Source organism: Nerophis ophidion, linkage group LG04 (assembly GCF_033978795.1).
Source record: "Nerophis ophidion isolate RoL-2023_Sa linkage group LG04, RoL_Noph_v1.0, whole genome shotgun sequence".
NCBI classification, from domain to species: Eukaryota; Metazoa; Chordata; class Actinopteri; order Syngnathiformes; family Syngnathidae; genus Nerophis; species Nerophis ophidion.
The window spans coordinates 55,030,175-55,049,022 of NC_084614.1; the positions used below are offsets into that span (position 1 = coordinate 55,030,175).

Genomic DNA, 18,848 nt, shown 5'->3' on the forward strand with positions numbered 1-18,848 from the left:
CCAACAGATAGAGGTGGCCCGCCAACAGCGCCAGGTCCTGCGGGCGTTGGCGGACCAGATGGGCGGGGCACGGCCAGGACTGACGGCCGTCACCATTCACCGCATGGGGGATGAAGAGGATCCCCATTCCTTTCTGGACATTTTTTCGGCCACGGCGAGAACATACGCGTGGCCGGAAGAAGAGTGGGGGGTGCTGCTCTTCCCGCTCTTAACGGGGAAAGCGCAGCGGGCGGCGCTCAGTCTGCCGGCGGCGTCCAGGGTTCGCTTTAAGTACCTGAGGAGGGCGGTGCTGGACCGAACGGGGTGCTTCCCTGAAGAATACCGGCGTCAGTTCAGGTCCATGCGGCCGTTCGCTTTCCGCCAGCGGCTCCAGGAGGCGGTGACGCGCTGGCTGCAGCCGGAAGAAGGAGACGGCAGGCGGCTGGACCAGTTCGTCCAGGAGCAGTTCCTGGAGGCGATCCCGAAGCGGACGGCTGACTGGGTCCGGTACCACAGGCCCCGAAACCTGGCAGCTGCGGTAACCCTCGCCGAGGACCACATGACTGTCCACCGCAAGGCGCATCCAGCAACCCCAGTGCACGGACAGAGCGCGCGACAGGAGAAGGAGAGAACAGTGCACATTCCCCAACTTAACCCGCGTTACTCCCCTTCTTCTCTTTCCCCACAGGTCCCGACTGCTGTCCCACGAACGTCTCCCGCGCAGACGATCCCTCAAACGCTTGGGCAGGCAGGTGGAGGTGGGGCGCGTGGCCGTGGTGGCCGGCCCTTTAGTGTCCTCCCCCTCCCCCGACGGTATCAAAGTAACGATACAAGGGAGTACATACCAGGCGATGGTGGATTTAGGTTGCGGGCAGACCAAGATCCATCAGAACCTGGTTCGACCCGGGGCTTTGAGGCAGGCAACATGGCTAAAAATCAGATGTGTTCATGGGGATGTGCACGCGTACCCTATGGTGCCAGTAGAAATTTGGTATGAGGACCAAAAGCATAGGGTTGAGGTAGCTGTAAGTACGCACCTCTCGCACCCCGTAATTTGGGGCACAAATCAGCCGGGGTTTAGACGTCTACTGACAATGCGTGGGGGTGCGTTCACGGACCATAGGAAAGGGGGGTATCCGCGCGGTTCTCAGTGGCGACGCGGGTTCATCCGACGCTGCCGAGCAAGAATTGGCGGGGGCTTTGCGGGAAGCCCACCCGGCCCCCTGTTGGCGCCCTATGGAGGATTTTCCTCACGAGCAGTCTCGCGATGAATCTTTGTGCGCAGCTTGGGACCAGGTGGAGTACATCGACGGTCAGCTGGTGCGCCCAGGAGCAGCACGTGTATTCCCTCACTTATTATCTCCATTATTAGAGATAGATTATACAGAGTGAGCCGTGACACTCAAACAGGAGAGGAAATCACCCAGTTGTTGGTGCCGAAACGCCACCGGGAAATTGTTTTCCAGGCCGCGCATTATAACCCCATTATCTGGACATATGGGCTATAGTAAAACACTCAATCGGGTCATGGTACCGTTCTATTGGTCGGGCATCCGGGCAGACGTGCGCTGTTGGTGCCCTGCCTGCCCGGACTGCCAGCTGGTGAACCCAGCGGCCACTCCAAAGGCACCTTTGCGCCCATTGCCGCTCATGGAGGTCCCATTCAAGAGAATTTGGATGGACATCATCGGACCATTTCACCCAAGCTCACGGGGGTGTCGCTTTGTATTAGTCCTGGTGGATTACACAACGCGCTACCCCGAAGCAGTGCCCCTGCGCTCCATCTCTGCAAAGAGTGTGGCGCAAGCACTGTTTCAGGTCATCTCCCGAGTTGGAATCCCGAAAGAGATTCTGACTGACCAGGGCACGTCATTTATGTCACGCACGATAAAGGAACTATACGGGTTATTGGGAATTAAAGCGATCCGCATCAGCGTGTATCATCCACAAACGGATGGGCTGGTGGAGCAGCTAAATAAAACGCTAAAAACCATGTTCTGTAAGTTTACGCACAAGGACAAACCAAATTGGGATAAATGGCTGAATCCCTTAATGTTTGCGATGCAGGAGGTACCCAAGCATCCACTGGCTTTACATCTTTTGAGCTATTATACGGCAGGAAACCACGTGGAGTGTTGGACGTAATTAAAGAAAGTTGGGAGGAGGGACCAAGCTCCAGCAAAAATGAAATCCAGTACGTCATGGACATGCAAGCAAAACTCCACACAGTGGGGCACTTGTCGCGTGAGAATTTCCTCCGTGCCCAGGAATAGCAACAACGCACTTATAATAAGGGGACCAAGCTAAGAAAAATTTCACCGGGAGAAAAAGTCGTTGACCACAAACGCAAAGTAGTTCGGGGGGAATTAAAATCCATGCTGGAATTGGGAGTAATAGAAGAATCCCACAGTGCCTGGTGCAGACCCATCGTTCTGTTAAGGAAGAAGGATGGGTCCTTGCGGTTTTGTGTGGATTACCGCAAGGTGAACAAAGTATCACGTTTTGACACGTACCCAATGCCTCAGGTCGACAAGCTCCTGGATTGGCTGGGCACTGCTCGTTTATCACGACACTGGATTTAACCAAGGGCTACCGGGGGGAGTACAGTATCTGGGGTACCACTTGGGAGGAGGGCAGGAGCGGCCGGACGGCCACCTACAACAAAGTGGGGTGTGGCAGAACCGGCTTTCGAGATTAGCGACAGGTGAGTGGATGACACAGCTGAGAGTGTTTGTCTAATAACCTGTCGCTCTGTTAAAGGCAGCAGTCGGGAAGGAGAAGTTGTTGGAGTTGGAGCACACGCTAGAGACAACAGAGGACAATTGCTGAAAAACACCTGAGAGGCACTTTTACTGAAAAATAAAACAGTGTTGTAACCCTGAGCCGGATTCCCGTCCAAATGTTTGGTGGTCCGAGGAACCCTGAGGAAGGAAACCTCCACAGTATCCATACCAGTGGCAGATGCTGGTCTCTCAAGGAGGGGAAGTTCAATTTCGGCCTACTTCATACTGTACGTAAATTCTACCCGCCGTTCCTTTTTAAGAAAGTGATCTGTGACCCTGTCGTACCAAGAAGGCGTCTTTTCCAGGGATTTGACAAGTGTCCTCTCGATGGCCAGCAGAGCTAGGCGGCTTGAACGGCCTTGGTCCATGGTGTTGGGGGTGTAAGACTTGAGCCATTTTAAACAGGAGAAGCTCCTCTCTACACCTGCGGATGGAGCTCCAATATTTTGCCACTAATGACAATAGTTTGTATACCTGTGTGCATTATAAATGTCTATTTGTTGTTCAATTAAAAACAAACAAAAAACAACAACATTCCAATTACCTGACATTATGTGCAGCTTGCTACGGCGTGAGGCTAGTGCGAAGTGTGTCCGCCTGTGAGTGCTTTGAGACGGTGGAGGGGATCAGCAGCACCCGCTGCTTGGTAGGGACATAAACTGCAGAGTGAAAGAAGTCAGTCTCCAAACACAAAAAAAACACCAGAACTAGAAGCTCTATTTGTCGCTAGTTGTTTTTAACCAAGAAAACGTTGCTAAGAGGATCAGGAAAGTCTCCGGTTCAACTCAGAACAACAGAATGAATATTGAAAAATTCACCCCCGGACATTTGCAACACAAGATCGCTGATTCGCTCATTTCGCTGTCAATCCAAAAGGGAATCGGCCTTAGACAGATCATCCAATCATCATGCACAAGTTGAGCGTCCCGGCCAGCCGAGGCTGGCCCACTGTCCTACAAACCCCCAGAGGCGCTGAGCGTCCGATGGGCGGGACAAAGCCCACCATTTATCCAATGATTCGTCTCGTTTCCCTGCAGCGTATGAACTCTGTGGACGGTCAGCGTCCACACCAGCGTTTTCCAACCTTTTTTGAGCCAAGGCACATTTTTTTCATAGAAAAAATAGAGTCACACCACTAGCAGAAAACGCTAAAAAATTAAACTCCACCAGGTTGTCATGCTTTATTTTTAGTTTGTTGTTGTTTTCCTGTGGGTAGTGTTTTAGTTTCTGTTTTGTGCTGTTGTTTTAGTGGCCCTTCCTGTTTTCTTGTAGCAGTCTCATGTCTTCCTTTGAGCGCTATTCCTCACACCTGCTTTGTTTTCGCAATCAAGACTACTTAAGTTGTGCTGACGCTATCCTTCTTTGTGGGGACATTGATTGTCATGTCATGTACGGAAGTAGTTTGTGGACGCCATCTGCTACACATGCTGTAAGTCTTTGCTGTTGTCCAGCATTACTTTGTAGCCAGTTCAGTTTTAGTTTCGTTCTGCAAAGCCTTCCCTATACTTCAATGCCTTTTTTTAGGGGCACTCGTCTTTTATTTTTGGTTTAAGTGTTAAATACCTTTTTACCTGCCTCCCGCATATTGTGATCACGACAAATCATGTTCCTGGCATCTACAAAGCAATTAGCTACCTGCTGCCACCTACTGATATGGAAAAGTATTCCACGGTTACTCTGCCGAGCTCTAGACAGCACAAACACTCATCAATGGCACATTATAATTACTGGTTTGGAAAAAACCCAAATAGGTGGCAATCTCCCACAGCACACCAGACCGTAACTAACACAATAGCGTGCCACGGCACAGTGGTTGAAAATCACTCGTCTACAGATTAAAGCACCGTGAAGCTGCGGGAAATGAGAGGAAAGCCGTGTCGTAACCAGTGATAAGAAGCTGATTCTGAACAAGAGTACGTAGTAGCGCAAATTGAGTCACTAACATGTACACACAGCACTATATATTTAATCCTTATTTTTTTTTACATTTTAGAGGAAGCTGAGCTTCCCTTGCAGTCTTAGAGCAATCGCCTCTGACCCACACACAGTAAAGGAAAAGGAAAGCAAATAGAACTTATCAACCACTTTTTAATTTAATTACCCTGATTAACGTTTCTACTTCAGCATCTACTATTGACTCTAAATTAGATTTAACGAGTCGACCAAAAAATGCAGGAACTCAGTTAGGACTTTTTTATATTTTAAAATGATGCGCACATACATTAGGACCAAAATTGCCATGAACTCTTTCTACAAACAATCATCATTCCTGCCATGTAACAGATACCAGTGGCAAATTCTCTGTTGCAAAATATTTTTCTTGTCAAGATACGTCTCACATTGTGGAGGGGAGAAAAAAAAATACACAAAGTTGTTGACTGTCATATATTATTCCTGATTCACTTGAACAGTAACCTGCTGTACAAATATAAGGGCAACTAAGGTATTTAAATGTTTCATTTGGAATCCAATACTGCCAGTCAATGGCGCTTTTGAAAGACCACACCTTTCAGGCATAGTTCAGTTTCATAATCTGGCACTATTGACATTCCCCTTTGAATTTTTGGCAGCCAGCAAAATATTTAAAAATATAACAGCTGTTGCTTTATGTGGCAGAGAGTAAAAACTTAGCTGTATTCAAAGTGCTTAATTTAAAGAGAAGCCAACATATTTTCAAATATAGTACTAAATGTTACATCTAATCTAAGACTACATTTTAAAACATCCAAACTTAAAAAACTACGTGTTTTTTTAAGGAAATTGGCACATTAATAGTATAGTCCTTTTTAAGGGGGAGCTTTATTGCAGGGGTATATTTTACATAATACAGTTGAAATAAAACAACTTCCACTTGCTGTGGGTCTGATGTGTGACTTAGCTTAATGGCTAAATGATGACGGCGTTAACGTTGGGCCAGCGGGCCACTATATTGGAGTGGAGGAGGTGCTGAGAATAATTTAATTAAGAGATTTGAGCTTGGTCCATGGGTTGGTGCCGCGCACCTCCAGCGGGGGATTATTGTGAAAAATATGGTTGCACAGTTCTTCCAGAGGTGGTTCAGGATCAGTGGTGGCAAACAGGGCAGCCTCTTCTATCTCCTTCCTCACCTCAACATCGATCTCCTAGGGATCACAAACAGACAGTTGACTTGTGAATAATAGTGCACGTGGACAAAATGCAGAGAACCATGCAGTATTTCAAAGTTGAACTGGTTGCTACCTTGAGCTCCTCCACACTGGCCATGTGGTTGCTGAGCATGCGGTCCTTCAGCAGGGAGATAGGGTCGCTCTTGCTGCGCACTTCCTGGATCTCCTCACGTGTGCGGTAGCTGTGAGGGCAAAGGTTGGTGCAGGGACGTTGTCAGGATGCTCAAGAACAGCGCTTTACTAAATGTGAAACACGTGCAGAAGGAGAGGCACAGTTCTTCTTTCTTTTGTTTTTACCTACGCCAGAGTTGTTTATTCACTGAGCTTTATCCGTCAGTTAACAACATAGCTCAAAAATTAATCGGCCGATTTGGGTTAAACCTTCTAGAAATGTAAGAAAAGGGATAGGGAACAAGTGATTACATTTTGCAGGGGATCTTGATCATTTCTACTATGCTAGCTTATGAAGCTGAACTTCTCTGCTAGCCGTCCCGCCTCCAATCATAGAAACAAAAAGTTGATGACTGACAAGAGGGTAGGCCTGGGAAAATAACACATTTTGCTGGACGACACACGCACAAATTATTGCTGATAAACGATATTGTCCTCATTTTTTGGAGATCAAATTAAGCACTACTGTAATCATAAAATATTAAGGATGTGAGGGTATTGTACAAACAGCGGTATTGCGGTTTCAAGATCAATAAAATTGTGACGTGTGACGGTATCAAACGAAAACTTGGTGAGTGTAGTTGTTTTCTGGCACTTTTGCTTTGGCGGGTCTGAAAATAAACCTAATTTCCCAGAATCCTCTGCCCAGCGCAGCACATTAATGTGGGAACGGGAAGCGCCGTAAAAGTGAGACAAATAGGAAGCACGAAGTAGTAGATAAGAGTAATTTATAATTATTATTATTTTTTTAATCTGTCCGTTTTGAGTTATGTTGCTAACCGACAAAACAAAACCTGGCGAAAACATGACAAGTAATAATGCGCGCCACCTTGGTTTTTTTTTACCAAGGTCCATCATTTTTTAATTAACCTAAATAAACGGAGAAAATAAAATGGGCTCTCTCTGTTTTTAGCAAAAATTGTAATTTCAATAAATATTGAACACATGTGCAGTTTTTCTTCAGTTGGAAAAACTGGGCTGAGTATTTTTTGTTGCCATGAGTTTCCAAAAAAATTGTCCTACTGACCCGTTCGTCTGTGTTAATGGGCTCATCTTGGCCATTCGGTTTGAAGCTGAAATAATCCCACGCCAGGACATTTGCCTGTGCAATCACTCCACCCCCCCAACAATTTGTGTTACCCTGTGGTGCTTCTCATCAGTGATTAGCAAATCTTTGTTGGTGCATCCTGAATTTGTAAGCTAGCAGCCCTCACCACCACCCACAGAGACAAACATAGTGGATGACTGACAAGAGGGTTTACTCTGTTCATTTTATTCTACTATTGATCAAATGCGCTCAGGTGCTAAGATCAATGTACAGAGTGAACCTTCCTTCACCATGTTTGAAAGACGAAGAAAACAAAACAAAGACGTAGCAACTTATTGATGCAAACAAATGATCAAGTTGATATTCATTTATTGATTATCAGCCCAGTCCAACAAAAGAGCTTACTCTATTTATTCAATTCCGCTCTAGAACAAATGCGATTTCGGGCAGATTTTGACTTATCTCTCAGGAAATGTCAGAATAGGGATAAAAAAAACAAGTGCTTGCATTTTGCGGGTGATCTTGATCACCATTTAAAGGGGAACTGCCCTTTTTTTTTTGGTATTTTGCCTATCGTTCATAATCATTATAAGAGACAAGAACACACATGCCTTTTTTGAGGGGATTTTAAAGATGATAAAAAAACACTTGAAAGATGCGTCTAATGGGAGTCACCGTTGTAGCCTTCAAAGCCTCTAAATCAACTTCGAAATATTCAATTAACGTTTTGTATACACACGGCAAGTCTATATATATATATATACTGTATATATATGTAGGTGTGGGAAAAATCACAAGACTACTTCATCTCTACAGAACTGTTTCATGAGGGGTTCCCTCAATCATCAGGAGATTTTTATATATATATATATATATATATATACATATATATATATATATATATTGTAGTAACAGACACGTTCATAACAATATGTAATATGTTCAATATTTACCATATTTTTGTAATTTTGATCAAAAATATGGTAAATGAATTACTTCAGCGCTATAATTTCTGTTTCTATAGCAACACACGTCTGACTTCTGGCAACAAATGTCTGTTCCTACTTTGGGAAACAAACGCGTGTGTGTTTGTGTTCCAATTAATTGCAGACTTGCTAACAGACAACAAAGACGACTAATTTAAAAAAAAATGAGGATGCACAAGCATATAATTTTTAAGTTAAATATAGTGAGGAGGAACTACTGCTTATAGAAGCAAGCACAACGTTGGAGCAGACGGAAGCCGAGAGTGAGGTGAAAGTGGGGCTGGGCGATATAGAAAATTACATTATCATGATATTAGAGTATACATTCTCACGCAGTTGCTTTTAGCTGCTGGCATTACATGACAGGCTCTCCTCGATCTTTCCTGTCTCTCCTCACAGACGAGCGCACTTTCTTACATACGTCACATACTGTCACGTCATACGTCACATACTGTATGTATACGCCCTCGCTCAGCAGAGAGGTAGCAGCATGGGTAACGTTAGCTGTGATGCTAGCGGAGCCATGCGAGTGGTAATACGATACAAAGAAGGTGCCAATCTGGTAACAACTGAAAAACAGCAAGGAGTCCATTGTCTGGTGGTGGATTGGCTTCAAGTGGGAATATGTCTAACAGACAACCGTAATTTGTCAAGTGTGGGCCAAAAGCGTTGCTATAAAAAGTAGCATCACTGCTAATATGTACCATCATTTGAAAACTCACCTGCTAGAGAAAGATGAGAATTTCATAACGTCCGTAGTAACCTACCACATAGCGAAGGACGAATACTATTTTATTTCATATTATGCAGTTCATTTATATTTGACACTTAAAATGTCTCTGACAATCTTGCACTTTCGGTTTTGGAAATGACGTGAATGTTTGTGCCACTGCTTAATAACTGTTTAATAAATACAGTTTTGGTCAATTTACTTAAAGGCCTACTGAAACCCATTACTACCGACCACGCAGTATGATAGTTTATAAATCAATGATGAAATATTAACATTGCAACACATGCCAATACGGCCTTTTTAGTTTACTAAATTGCAATTTTAAAGTTCCCGCAAGTTTCTTGTTGAATACGTCGCGGAATGATGACGCGTACGCGTGACGTCACGGACTGTCAGGAAATATTAGCGCTGCACCAAACACGGCTAAAAGTCGTCTCTGATCATGCCGTAATTACACAGTATTTTGGACATCTGTGTTGCTGAATCTTTTGCAATTTGTTCATTTAATAATGGAGACTATAAAGAACAATGCTGTTGGTGGAAAGCGGTGGATTGCAGCTGTCTTTAGCACCGAGACACAGCCGGTGTTTCTTTGTTTGTTGTGAAGCTTTAACACAGAGCGGTCAAGCGAACATGTTTTCTCTACGTCAACCAGCATGTTTTTGGATGGGGAAATTGTGATATATATCTTACCAGAGAAATCATTGGATTATTCGTCGTCCTGCAGCAGCTGTTTAAAAGGCAGCTGTGAGCTTGGCTCCTCGGCTTCTCTGTGAGACACTTCGTGTTCACCGCAGCCATCCGACCTCGACGTATGTCTTTACAATCTTTAAAATCTCACTAAAACACTATTAAAACAATAAGCAGATAAGGGATCTTCCAGAATTATCCTAGTAAAAGTGTCTATTTACATCTGAATCGCTCACACTCAATATCCTAATTCACAAATCTTTCATCCTCGCTCAAATTAATAGGGAAATTGTCGCTTTCTTGGTCCGAATTGCTCTTACTGCTGGTGGCTCCCATTAAAAACAATGTGAATATGTGTGGAGCCCTGCAACTCGTGACGTCACACGCACATACTTCCGGTAAAGGCAGGGCTTTTCTATTAGCGACCAAAAGTTGGGAACTTTATCGTCGATGTTCTCTACTAAATCCTTTCAGCAAAAATATGGCAATATCGCGAAATGATCAAGTATGACACATAGAATGGACTTGCTAGTCCCGTTTAAATAAGAAAATCTCATTTCAAAAGGCCTTTAATTGTGATTTCCTTCTCTGCATCAAAGTTTAAAAGTAGCATATATTATTGCAGTATGAACAAGAATGTTTTAATGTGGACACATGGAATCATCATACTGCTGTGGTTATATGCATCAAATGTTCATTCAAGGCCAAGGCAAAATATCGAGATATATATCGTACATCAGGATATGGCCTAAAAATATTAAGATATTTAAAAAAAGACCATATCGACCAGCCTTAGGTGAAAGTGACTTTGACATCATAAATGTGGAACTTGGAGCCAAGTTTTTTTTGACAAAAATGGAGTGCTTACCCAAAATAAATAAGAAAAAAACGTCCCAGGACAGCTGAACCAGACTAACAACAGTCCATCGAGTAAGGCCAATCCCAATACACCCCCTCACTCTCTACCACTAGCCCTAACCCACTACCACTACACTTTTGCAATGAACAAAAAGGAGTACAGCTTTGCTAGGTCACTGCATAGTTTACGTTCGGGCACGTAAGACACTGCATAGTTACGTTTGCACATACTTCCCACCGAGAGTTATACCGACACCAATATTTTGGTACCAAAATGTATACTTATATGTATTTTAATACTTTGATACTTTTCAAAATAAAAGCCAACACAAAAAAAATCATTATTGGCTTCATTTTAACAGGGCATTTATGATAAAACTTATGATTAACATATGTTTCTTATTGCACTCAAATAACAATATTAGAAATAAAATTAAAATGTGCGTTAAAACACATGGGCTTTTACTATTGCACTCAAATTACAGTTTACAATTATTCTACATATTGGATAAAGCCTGAAAAAAGTCAAGATTTTTTTTAGAATAGAAGAGAAAGTTGACTTAACGTAGTATTAAATGCTTCATGATTTATGGTTGCCATAATTATGGTTACCTGTGATTTAAGACAAATACAATATTTATTAAACACTGAAAACAAGACTAAAAATACACATAAGACAAGTAGCATGTAAAACACACATTGTACAAGATAAAACACAAATTAAGTGGGAATTTGTTATGAAATTCAGTCAATATAATTGCATTATTTAACATTCCACGGGCGGTTATGACTGCTCTAATAATTTTCAGTAAGCCAACCAGCTGTAATGCGTGTCTCGTATCTACTGTATATGTACACAGGGGAAGCCGTTAACTACATTACCTTCCACGCTTTAATTAAACTCCTTATGCGGGTCTGGATGTTTGTTATTGAAATGTTTACCTAAATTTGAAGTACCAGTTGTAATGCTGTATTGACACATTTGGCAAGGCATGTTTGAAAGCAGTGCAGCACTTCCCTGTTTAAAGCATCACCTTTATGGACAGTTCTGAAGCCCAAATACCTTCATATTGCCTTCGACGCACCCTTTACCTTAACTAGTATTATTGCTGTTATTTATTCATTATTCATTTGGACCATTATTATGATTGTATGCCCTTGGTGTGTGCGTTTTGACTCACACATGCGCCACGCGTCGCTTCAGCAACGTCACCGCCGCACGGTAACACATGTGGATGAAAAATAACTACGGGTGTTTTCCAAAAGGCAGTATAACTTTTTAATTCATTAGTACCACAGTAGTTTATGAGTAACATTGTATTGTACAACACTCTAGTCCCACCATTACACAACGAACCCGACAGCAATCGAATTACCGGCTAAGAGAGTTTTTTTTTGTTTTTTTTTACATTCATCATGCTTCGGTTGATAAATAATTAGAGTCAATGAATGTATTGTCTTAGAAGCTAGCTTATCTCTCGCGATAGTTAGCTTTTAAATCTAATACAAAGGCATTCCAATGTGTTACTATGCTAGAAAAGGAGTTACAAATACGTCATTAAAGCTTGGTTATTATACAGGTTACGAAACGCAAAGAAAGTATTGTTGACAGTTTTGAACACATTTTTAAAGTGATTTAGAAGTATAATGGATTGCTTCCATTAGCTGCATTGCCAGCCACCGTGAACAAGCCGATTTTTAGATGGAATAAAAAAAAAAAACCTTTAGTCTTCTTGTCTCTAATAAGGATTGTGAACAATTGGCAAATATCCCAAAAAGTGCACTTCCCCTTTGAGTTCATAATTTATATTAAAGGATTGTTTTACTATTGGTAGATAAGGCTAACTTTAGCTACATGTAGATGATGACATTCCTCCATCATTTTTAAATACCGACAACGAGAGACGAGACAGAAAATCAGTCAGGACTGAACAGGAAACAAAAGCTAAAGAAAATCAATGTATTGGAGATTTGGAAAGACAAGTCTTATTACATCTACTGTTTCTGACGGGAGGTTTACTGTGCCAAAAACTACCACTGTAGTATTTACTTTTTTGATACGACTAATGTAAGAGTATCGGCAAAGAAACAACAATATGATTTGTACCTGACACCAGGATCGCTCATACTGTGACCGTGGTAGCGGTAAGTCTGAAGTTCCATTAGAACAGGACCCTGGGCAAAGAGCAGGCAACTAAATAAGACAGCTGTTAAAATAAATAAAACATTTTCTGATTCATATAAATGAATATGCTTTTACATACCTTGCCGGCTCGACACAAATCAGCTGCAAAGCGTGTTGCTTCCCGAACACAGAGGATATCCATCCCATCCACCTGAAATCCAACATAGGATTTTGTTGAGAACACACTGCCACCTGCTGACCAAAATATTTAAGCGCGAAAGCCATGTACCCTAAGACCAGAAATGAACTCTCCTCTCTTGAAGTAGTCTGTACTAGCGGCTGCTCGCTCCACAGACGTGCCCATGCCATATCTGTTGTTCTCACAAATAAAAATGAGAGGCAGCTTCCAGAGTGCGGCCATGTTGTACGTCTCAAAAATTTGACCCTGTGGAATACAAAACCGTGTCGCTAAGGTGTAAAAACCTGTGTGGTGTGTATGTGAAAAGGACTACAATAGTTACTAACCTGGTTAGCAGCACCATCACCATACAAACAGACACACAACTCATTGTTGCCCATATAGTTGCAGGCAAGAGCAATACCAGCACCCAATGGAACCTGTGGAGAAGTTACATATGAACATGACACAAGAACATACATTAAAAAGTCAGTAGATTTTGATAAAGTTCCATAAGCACAACAATACAATTACTTTTTACAAACTGATGAGATAGTAAACATTTAAGACATATTACCTGAGCCCCAACAATGCCGTTTCCACCATAGAAATGTTTACAGTACATGTGCATGGAACCTCCTTTTCCCTTTGCAATGCCACCTCTTCTTCCTGCACGTAAAAAAAGAAATGATGAAAGTCTAAGTAAAACATTTTAAATTGTAGTCAGTACTGGTAGTTAAATGTAACGCATGCCCAGTCTCCTTTGAACACATGTCCTCAAATGCCTACTGTTTGAGAGTTAAGTCGGGCAGTGCAGGTCAATGAACTAAAAGCCTCAGCTGTCAACTCACTGTCAAGCACGGCTTTTTAAGTAGGGATGGGCGCCGAAACCTGGTTCCATAATGGCACCGGTGCTGATTTACATGGTAGTAACTTGACCAAAAAAGAAGCAGCTATTAGTGCCTTAATTCGGTGCTAAGTGAATGCAGACTCAGCCAACTGCAAGTGCTTGGTGGTGATATTGTAAAAGTAACATTCTTATAAGTAATGCAGCATCCTAACACTCTTTTCCAAATTTATAGCCAACCTTGACACGCCAACAGCAGCTCTCATAACACCGTTAGGAACACAGCGCGAGCTTAGGCAGTAGTCATGATGACAATAACACACCATTTTTTCATCATGCACCAATGTGGCAAACAAGGTTGCATCCAGGAACTGGAATTTTAAATATCAAACATTACAATTCAAGTAAGTCGTTTTTTGCATGTTCTTTACGTTTTGTATTGCTGTAATAATTATAAAAAATGTATTTCTTATTTTGGGCTTCACGGTGGCAGAGGGGTTAGTGCGTCTGCCTCACAATACGAGGTTCCTGCAGTCCTGGGTTCAAATCCAGGCTCGGGATCTTTCTGTGTGGAGTTTGCATGTTCTCCCCGTGAATGCGTGGGTTCCCTCCGGGTACTCCGGCTTCCTCCCACCTCCAAAGACATGCACCTGGGGATAGGTTGATTGGCAACACTAAATTGGCCCTAGTGTGTGAATGTGAGTGTGAATGTTGTCTGTCTATCTGTGTTGGCCCTGCGATGAGGTGGCGACTTGTCCAGGGTGTACCCCGCCTTCCGCCCGATTGTAGCTGAGATAGGCGCCAGCGCCCCCCGCGACCCCGAAAGGGAATAAGCGGTAGAAAATGGATGGATGGATGGTATTTCTTATTTTTGATTGTATTACTTAGTTAATTTAGATAATTGAACTATTTAAAATTATTTGTCTTTTCAACTAAAATACCATACAATTCTATGAAAATAAAAATGCATTGTTTTTTTGTTTGCATAGTATTTTAGTGTAACAGTAGTCATCCCAAGCAGTGCTAACCAGTGAGCTAAAAGCCACATTGTGCAGCACAGCTCTTCATGCATTAGGAAGTAAAGTTTACATAACATACTATTTATTGCACACCACTAGCTGGCATCCGTTACATACAATATGAATTTTTATTTTTGTACATGTTCAAAAAAACTAAAAAGAAGTTCCGAAGTACTTTCAAATCATGTATTAAACTTTTAGGGATAATTTGAAACCATTGAAAGCAATATAACAACACAGACCGGCCTAAAAAGAGTATCAAAAATTAGTATATACAAGAGGGTAATGGGCAGGAATGTTTCGGGTTTTTGTGTGTGCACTCAACAGTTCTAATACATTTTACACAACATAGAGAATGTAGCCTCACCAGTGAGCTCAGCCATGATCTCCTTCACGGTCCCTCCCCTGGTGTAAGTGTACCCATGGGCACGGTATGCAGTGATCAGGTGGTCTGACAAATTAATTGCTGCTTCAATACCAACAGCACAGGCTTCCTGTGAGGAGGTGAATAAAGTTTGTGATGCTGATAACTCCATGTGTGCAGAAAAAAAAATGTCTACCTGGCCGTCGTACAAGTGACAGAAACCTCTAATGATCTTCTGCTTGTACAGCTGATCTGCTTTAAGCTCCATTCGCCTAATGGTCTGCATGGTGCGATAGTATTGAAGACCCTCATCGCGAGTCATCACCACCTGAGTGGCAGGAGCTTCATCCAGCTTGTGAATGTCGCATTTCTAAGAGGAAAAAGGGGCGTTCATTCTAGTCCTGTACTGGCACGGAAATTGACCAGCACAGCTTTGTATAAAACCAACCTTTATCTCAAAGGTAGCCTGGGTTGTGAAGTCAGCATATGTTCTTGCTGACATGACCACGGCAGCACCCTAGAAAGAGACATACAATGTCTAACGTGTTTATTTGCAATGTCATAAGACACTTTGTAAAACACATTTTAATGTTAATGTTATGCCTATAAGTGTTAATACAAACCTTGTTTCCATATGAGTTGGGAAATTTAGTTAGATGTAAATATAAACGGAATACAATGATTTGCAAATCCTTTTCAACCCATATTCAATTGAATGCACTACAAAGACAAGATATTTGATGTTCAAACTCAATTTTTTTTTTGCAAATAATAATTAACTTAGAATTTCATGGCTGCAACACGTGCCAAAGTAGTTGGGAAAGGGCATGTTCACCACTGTGTTACATCACATTTTCTTTTAACAACACTCAATAAATGTTTGGGAACTGAGGGAACTAATTGTTGAAACTTTGAAAGTGGAATTCTTTCCCATTCTTGCTTGATGTACAGCTTAAGTTGTTCAACAGTCAGGGGTCGTGTTGTCGTATTTTATGCTTCATAATGCGCCACACATTTTCGATGGGAGACATGTCTGGACTGCAGGCGGGCCAGGAAAGTACCCGCATTCTTTTACTACGAAGCCACGCTGTTGTAACACGTGGCTTGGCATTGTTTTTCTGAAATAAGCAGGGACGTCCATGATAACGTTGCTTGGATGACAACATATGTTGCTCCAAAACCTGTATGGACCATTCAGCATTAATGGTGCCTTTACAGATGTGTAAGTTACCCATGCCTTGGGCACTAATACACCTCCATACCAAAACAGATGCTGGCTTTTGAACTTTGCGCCAATAACAATCTGGATAGTTATTTTCCTTTTTGTTCCGGAGGACACCACGTCCACAGTTTCCGAATAAAATTTGAAATGTGCACTCGTCAGACCACTTTTCCACTTTGCATCAGTCCATCTTAGATGAGTTCGGGCCCAGCGAAGCCGGCGGCGTTCCTGGGTCTTGTTGATAAATGGCCCTCCATTTGCATAGTATAGTTTTAACTTGCACTTACAGATGTAGCGACCAACTGTAGTTGCTGACTGGTTTTATGAAGTGTTCCTGAGCCCATGTGGTGGTATCCTTTACACACTGATGTCGGTTTTTGATGCAGTACCGCTTGAGGAATCAAAAGTCCGTAATATTATCGCTTATGTGCAGTGATTTCTCCAGATTGTCTGAACCTTTTTTATGATTTTACGGACCGTAGATGGTAAAATCCCTAAATTCCTTGCAATAGTTCGTGGAGAAATGTTGTTCTAAAACTGTTCGACAATTTGCTTACAAATTGGTGACCCTCGCCCCATCCTTGTTTGTGAATTACTTAGCATTTCATGGGAGCTGCTTTTATACCCAATCATGGCATCCACCTGTTCCCAATTAGCCTGCACACCTGTGGGATGTTCCAAATAAGTGTTTGATGAGCATTCCACAACTTAATCAGTATTTATTGCCACCTTTCCCAACTTCTTTGTCACATGTTGCTGGCATCAAATTTTAAAGTTGATGATTATTTGCAACAAAAAAAAAAGTTTATTAGTTTGAACATCAAATATGTTGTCTTTGTAGCATATTCAACTGAATATGGGTTGAAAAGGATTTGCAAATCATTGTATTCCGTTTATACTGACATCTAACACAATTTCCCAACTCATATGGAAACGGGGTTTTTATTTCTCCATTCCGCATGTACACAGTCAACTATCAAGCGTCTCTAATAAATGTATGTTTTTACTGCCATAGGCGCCGATCCCGCGGGTGCTTCGGGGCCCGAGCACCCACGTGCGATTGATGGCAACTTTCAATCTTTAAAAATAATTATTGAAAAATCTATCTTGTTGTAGTTAATTTTGTGGCGAGTTTGGTCCGTATCACAAAATAATAAAGCCTCAAATCATATGGGATTTTAAATTTTTAATACGCACACCGAGCACCCACTGGCAGAAATGTAGATCGGCTCCTGTTTACTGCTGTCCACCATATTAGATTTGGCACAACCTGTTGAAAATGCATGTTTATGTAAATACTTGTTTTGAAACATTTAAATTTTAGAATGCCAATTCCAGTTTTGCTTTTGTTTCATACAAACCTATAATCGCCGCATGCAATTGATTGATTGATTAACGTAAATGTATCAATGAGGTCAGCACTACAATATAGCGCAGTCCTGTTGTTGTAATATAAATTGTCATTTTCAAACAGATTTACAAAAATTAATTAATTGAAAATACAGTACAAGACACAATTTTTCACGTGTATTCTCAATTACATTAAGCAGGTGTAATATTTTCTGAACTTTCATCTTACTCTTAATAACTTAAAATGTGTTTTATTAACACACGTTGTGTTTACATTCTGTAATATGCACCAGTGGCATGTTGATATTGTTGTAAGCATTTCACCAATCTTGCGCACTTTGCAAATTATACGTCATTTCCATTGTGCGCAAGCAATTTGCATATCGCAAGACGAGATTTAAGACAAGATTTTGTTTGAAAATGGCACAACAGTGCAAATGGATGGTTTGAGGACGGCTGAAGAAGAATTGGCGGAATTCTGCACAGAAAGCTACATCGAACAGAAGAAGAACAGCAAAACAGTCTTCCAACACTGCGTAGATGGCATCAAGTGTTAGGATCAGTAGCCAGAACTTCCAACACAATCAATATATAGCTGGAAGCAATTTCCAAAATTGCCAAAAAGATTGTGCATTATATAAATTACAACCATTGATTTGCAAAATGTGCACCACACATTATTCAAATATATAGCGGGAAGCAATTTGCAAAAAGATTATACAAATGTGCAAAATGCGCATCTCCCATTGGTACTGTGCTTACAACATTTATATGAAGTTACCTACTAAGCCAGTTCATGATCATAACCCATCCATCCATCCATCAATCAATTTCTACCGCTTGTCCCTTTTGGGGTCGCTGGAGCCTATCTCAACTGCATTTGGGCGGAAGGCGGAGTACACCCTGGACACCCTGCAGTCATGATCATAACGTGAAGTACTAGGAGGTCGATCTCTAAGGGTCTGGGGTTGCAAAAAAGACTAGAAAAGGTAATTCAATGTGTTAGATGAACAGTAGCTTGTATTGCTTACAGCCAGTTGTGTTAGCAAATAAGCTACTGTTCGGCCTTACAAGGTCAGGAGAACGCTAGCATGTTTTAGTTTTATGCATGGATATACACAGCTTTAGGCTGAGGTTGTTGAGGCATATGAAAATAAAGGCACTTTAATATGAAAATACTTACATTTTTCTGAGCACACGCCCTAAGCACATTAGATAAAACTGACAGCATATTTCCTGAGCTAGCTTGTTACCGCCCCGCACGGCTACGTCCTTCTGACATGTACTTCCGCTTCTTCTTCTACTGCTATTCCAAAATTAATAACTACGCTCTGCTGCTATCTGCTATT

General features: G+C 41.9%; 2 protein-coding genes across 3 annotated transcripts in view; one reads left to right on the forward strand and one right to left on the reverse strand.

Moving 5' to 3' along the window:
* Window positions 1–5,542: 5,542 nt before the first annotated feature.
* Window positions 5,543–18,837, reverse strand: LOC133551581 (pyruvate dehydrogenase E1 component subunit alpha, mitochondrial-like). 2 transcript variants are annotated; one of them, XM_061898430.1, is made up of 11 exons: window positions 18,683–18,837; window positions 15,376–15,444; window positions 15,124–15,297; window positions 14,931–15,057; window positions 13,275–13,366; window positions 13,045–13,137; window positions 12,809–12,964; window positions 12,659–12,730; window positions 12,502–12,569; window positions 5,982–6,090; window positions 5,543–5,884 (listed from the first exon to the last, which is right to left on the reverse strand). In XM_061898430.1, the coding sequence occupies exons 1-11, from the start codon at window positions 18,728–18,730 to the stop codon at window positions 5,720–5,722; spliced, it is 1,173 nt and encodes a 390-aa protein (XP_061754414.1). In that variant the 5' UTR covers window positions 18,731–18,837; the 3' UTR covers window positions 5,543–5,719. The 2 variants fall into 2 exon arrangements, with proteins under 2 accessions (XP_061754414.1, XP_061754413.1); XM_061898429.1 differs by having other exon boundaries at window positions 14,931–15,297.
* LOC133551580 (MAP7 domain-containing protein 2-like) overlaps window positions 18,373–18,848 on the forward strand; it is a 42,904-nt gene continuing 42,428 nt past the window's right edge. Inside the window, exon 1 of the mRNA XM_061898425.1 lies at window positions 18,373–18,488. The gene's annotated coding sequence lies outside the window, so the exon portion shown is untranslated. The remainder of the gene's footprint in view (window positions 18,489–18,848) is intronic.

What these genes read in the sequence shown, in the direction of transcription:
- LOC133551581 (XM_061898429.1), bottom strand. Translation starts at nt 18,730, where the DNA reads ATGCTGTCAGTTTTATCTAATGTGCTTAGGGCGTGTGCTCAGAAAAAT. An exon ending in GATCATGGCTGAGCTCACTG is followed by an intron (nt 13,367 to 14,930) that starts GTGAGGCTACAT and finishes TTTTACGTGCAG; the next exon opens with GAAGAAGAGGTGGCATTGCA. An exon ending in CCAGTGTGGAGGAGCTCAAG is followed by an intron (nt 5,885 to 5,981) that starts GTAGCAACCAGT and finishes TGTGATCCCTAG; the next exon opens with GAGATCGATGTTGAGGTGAG.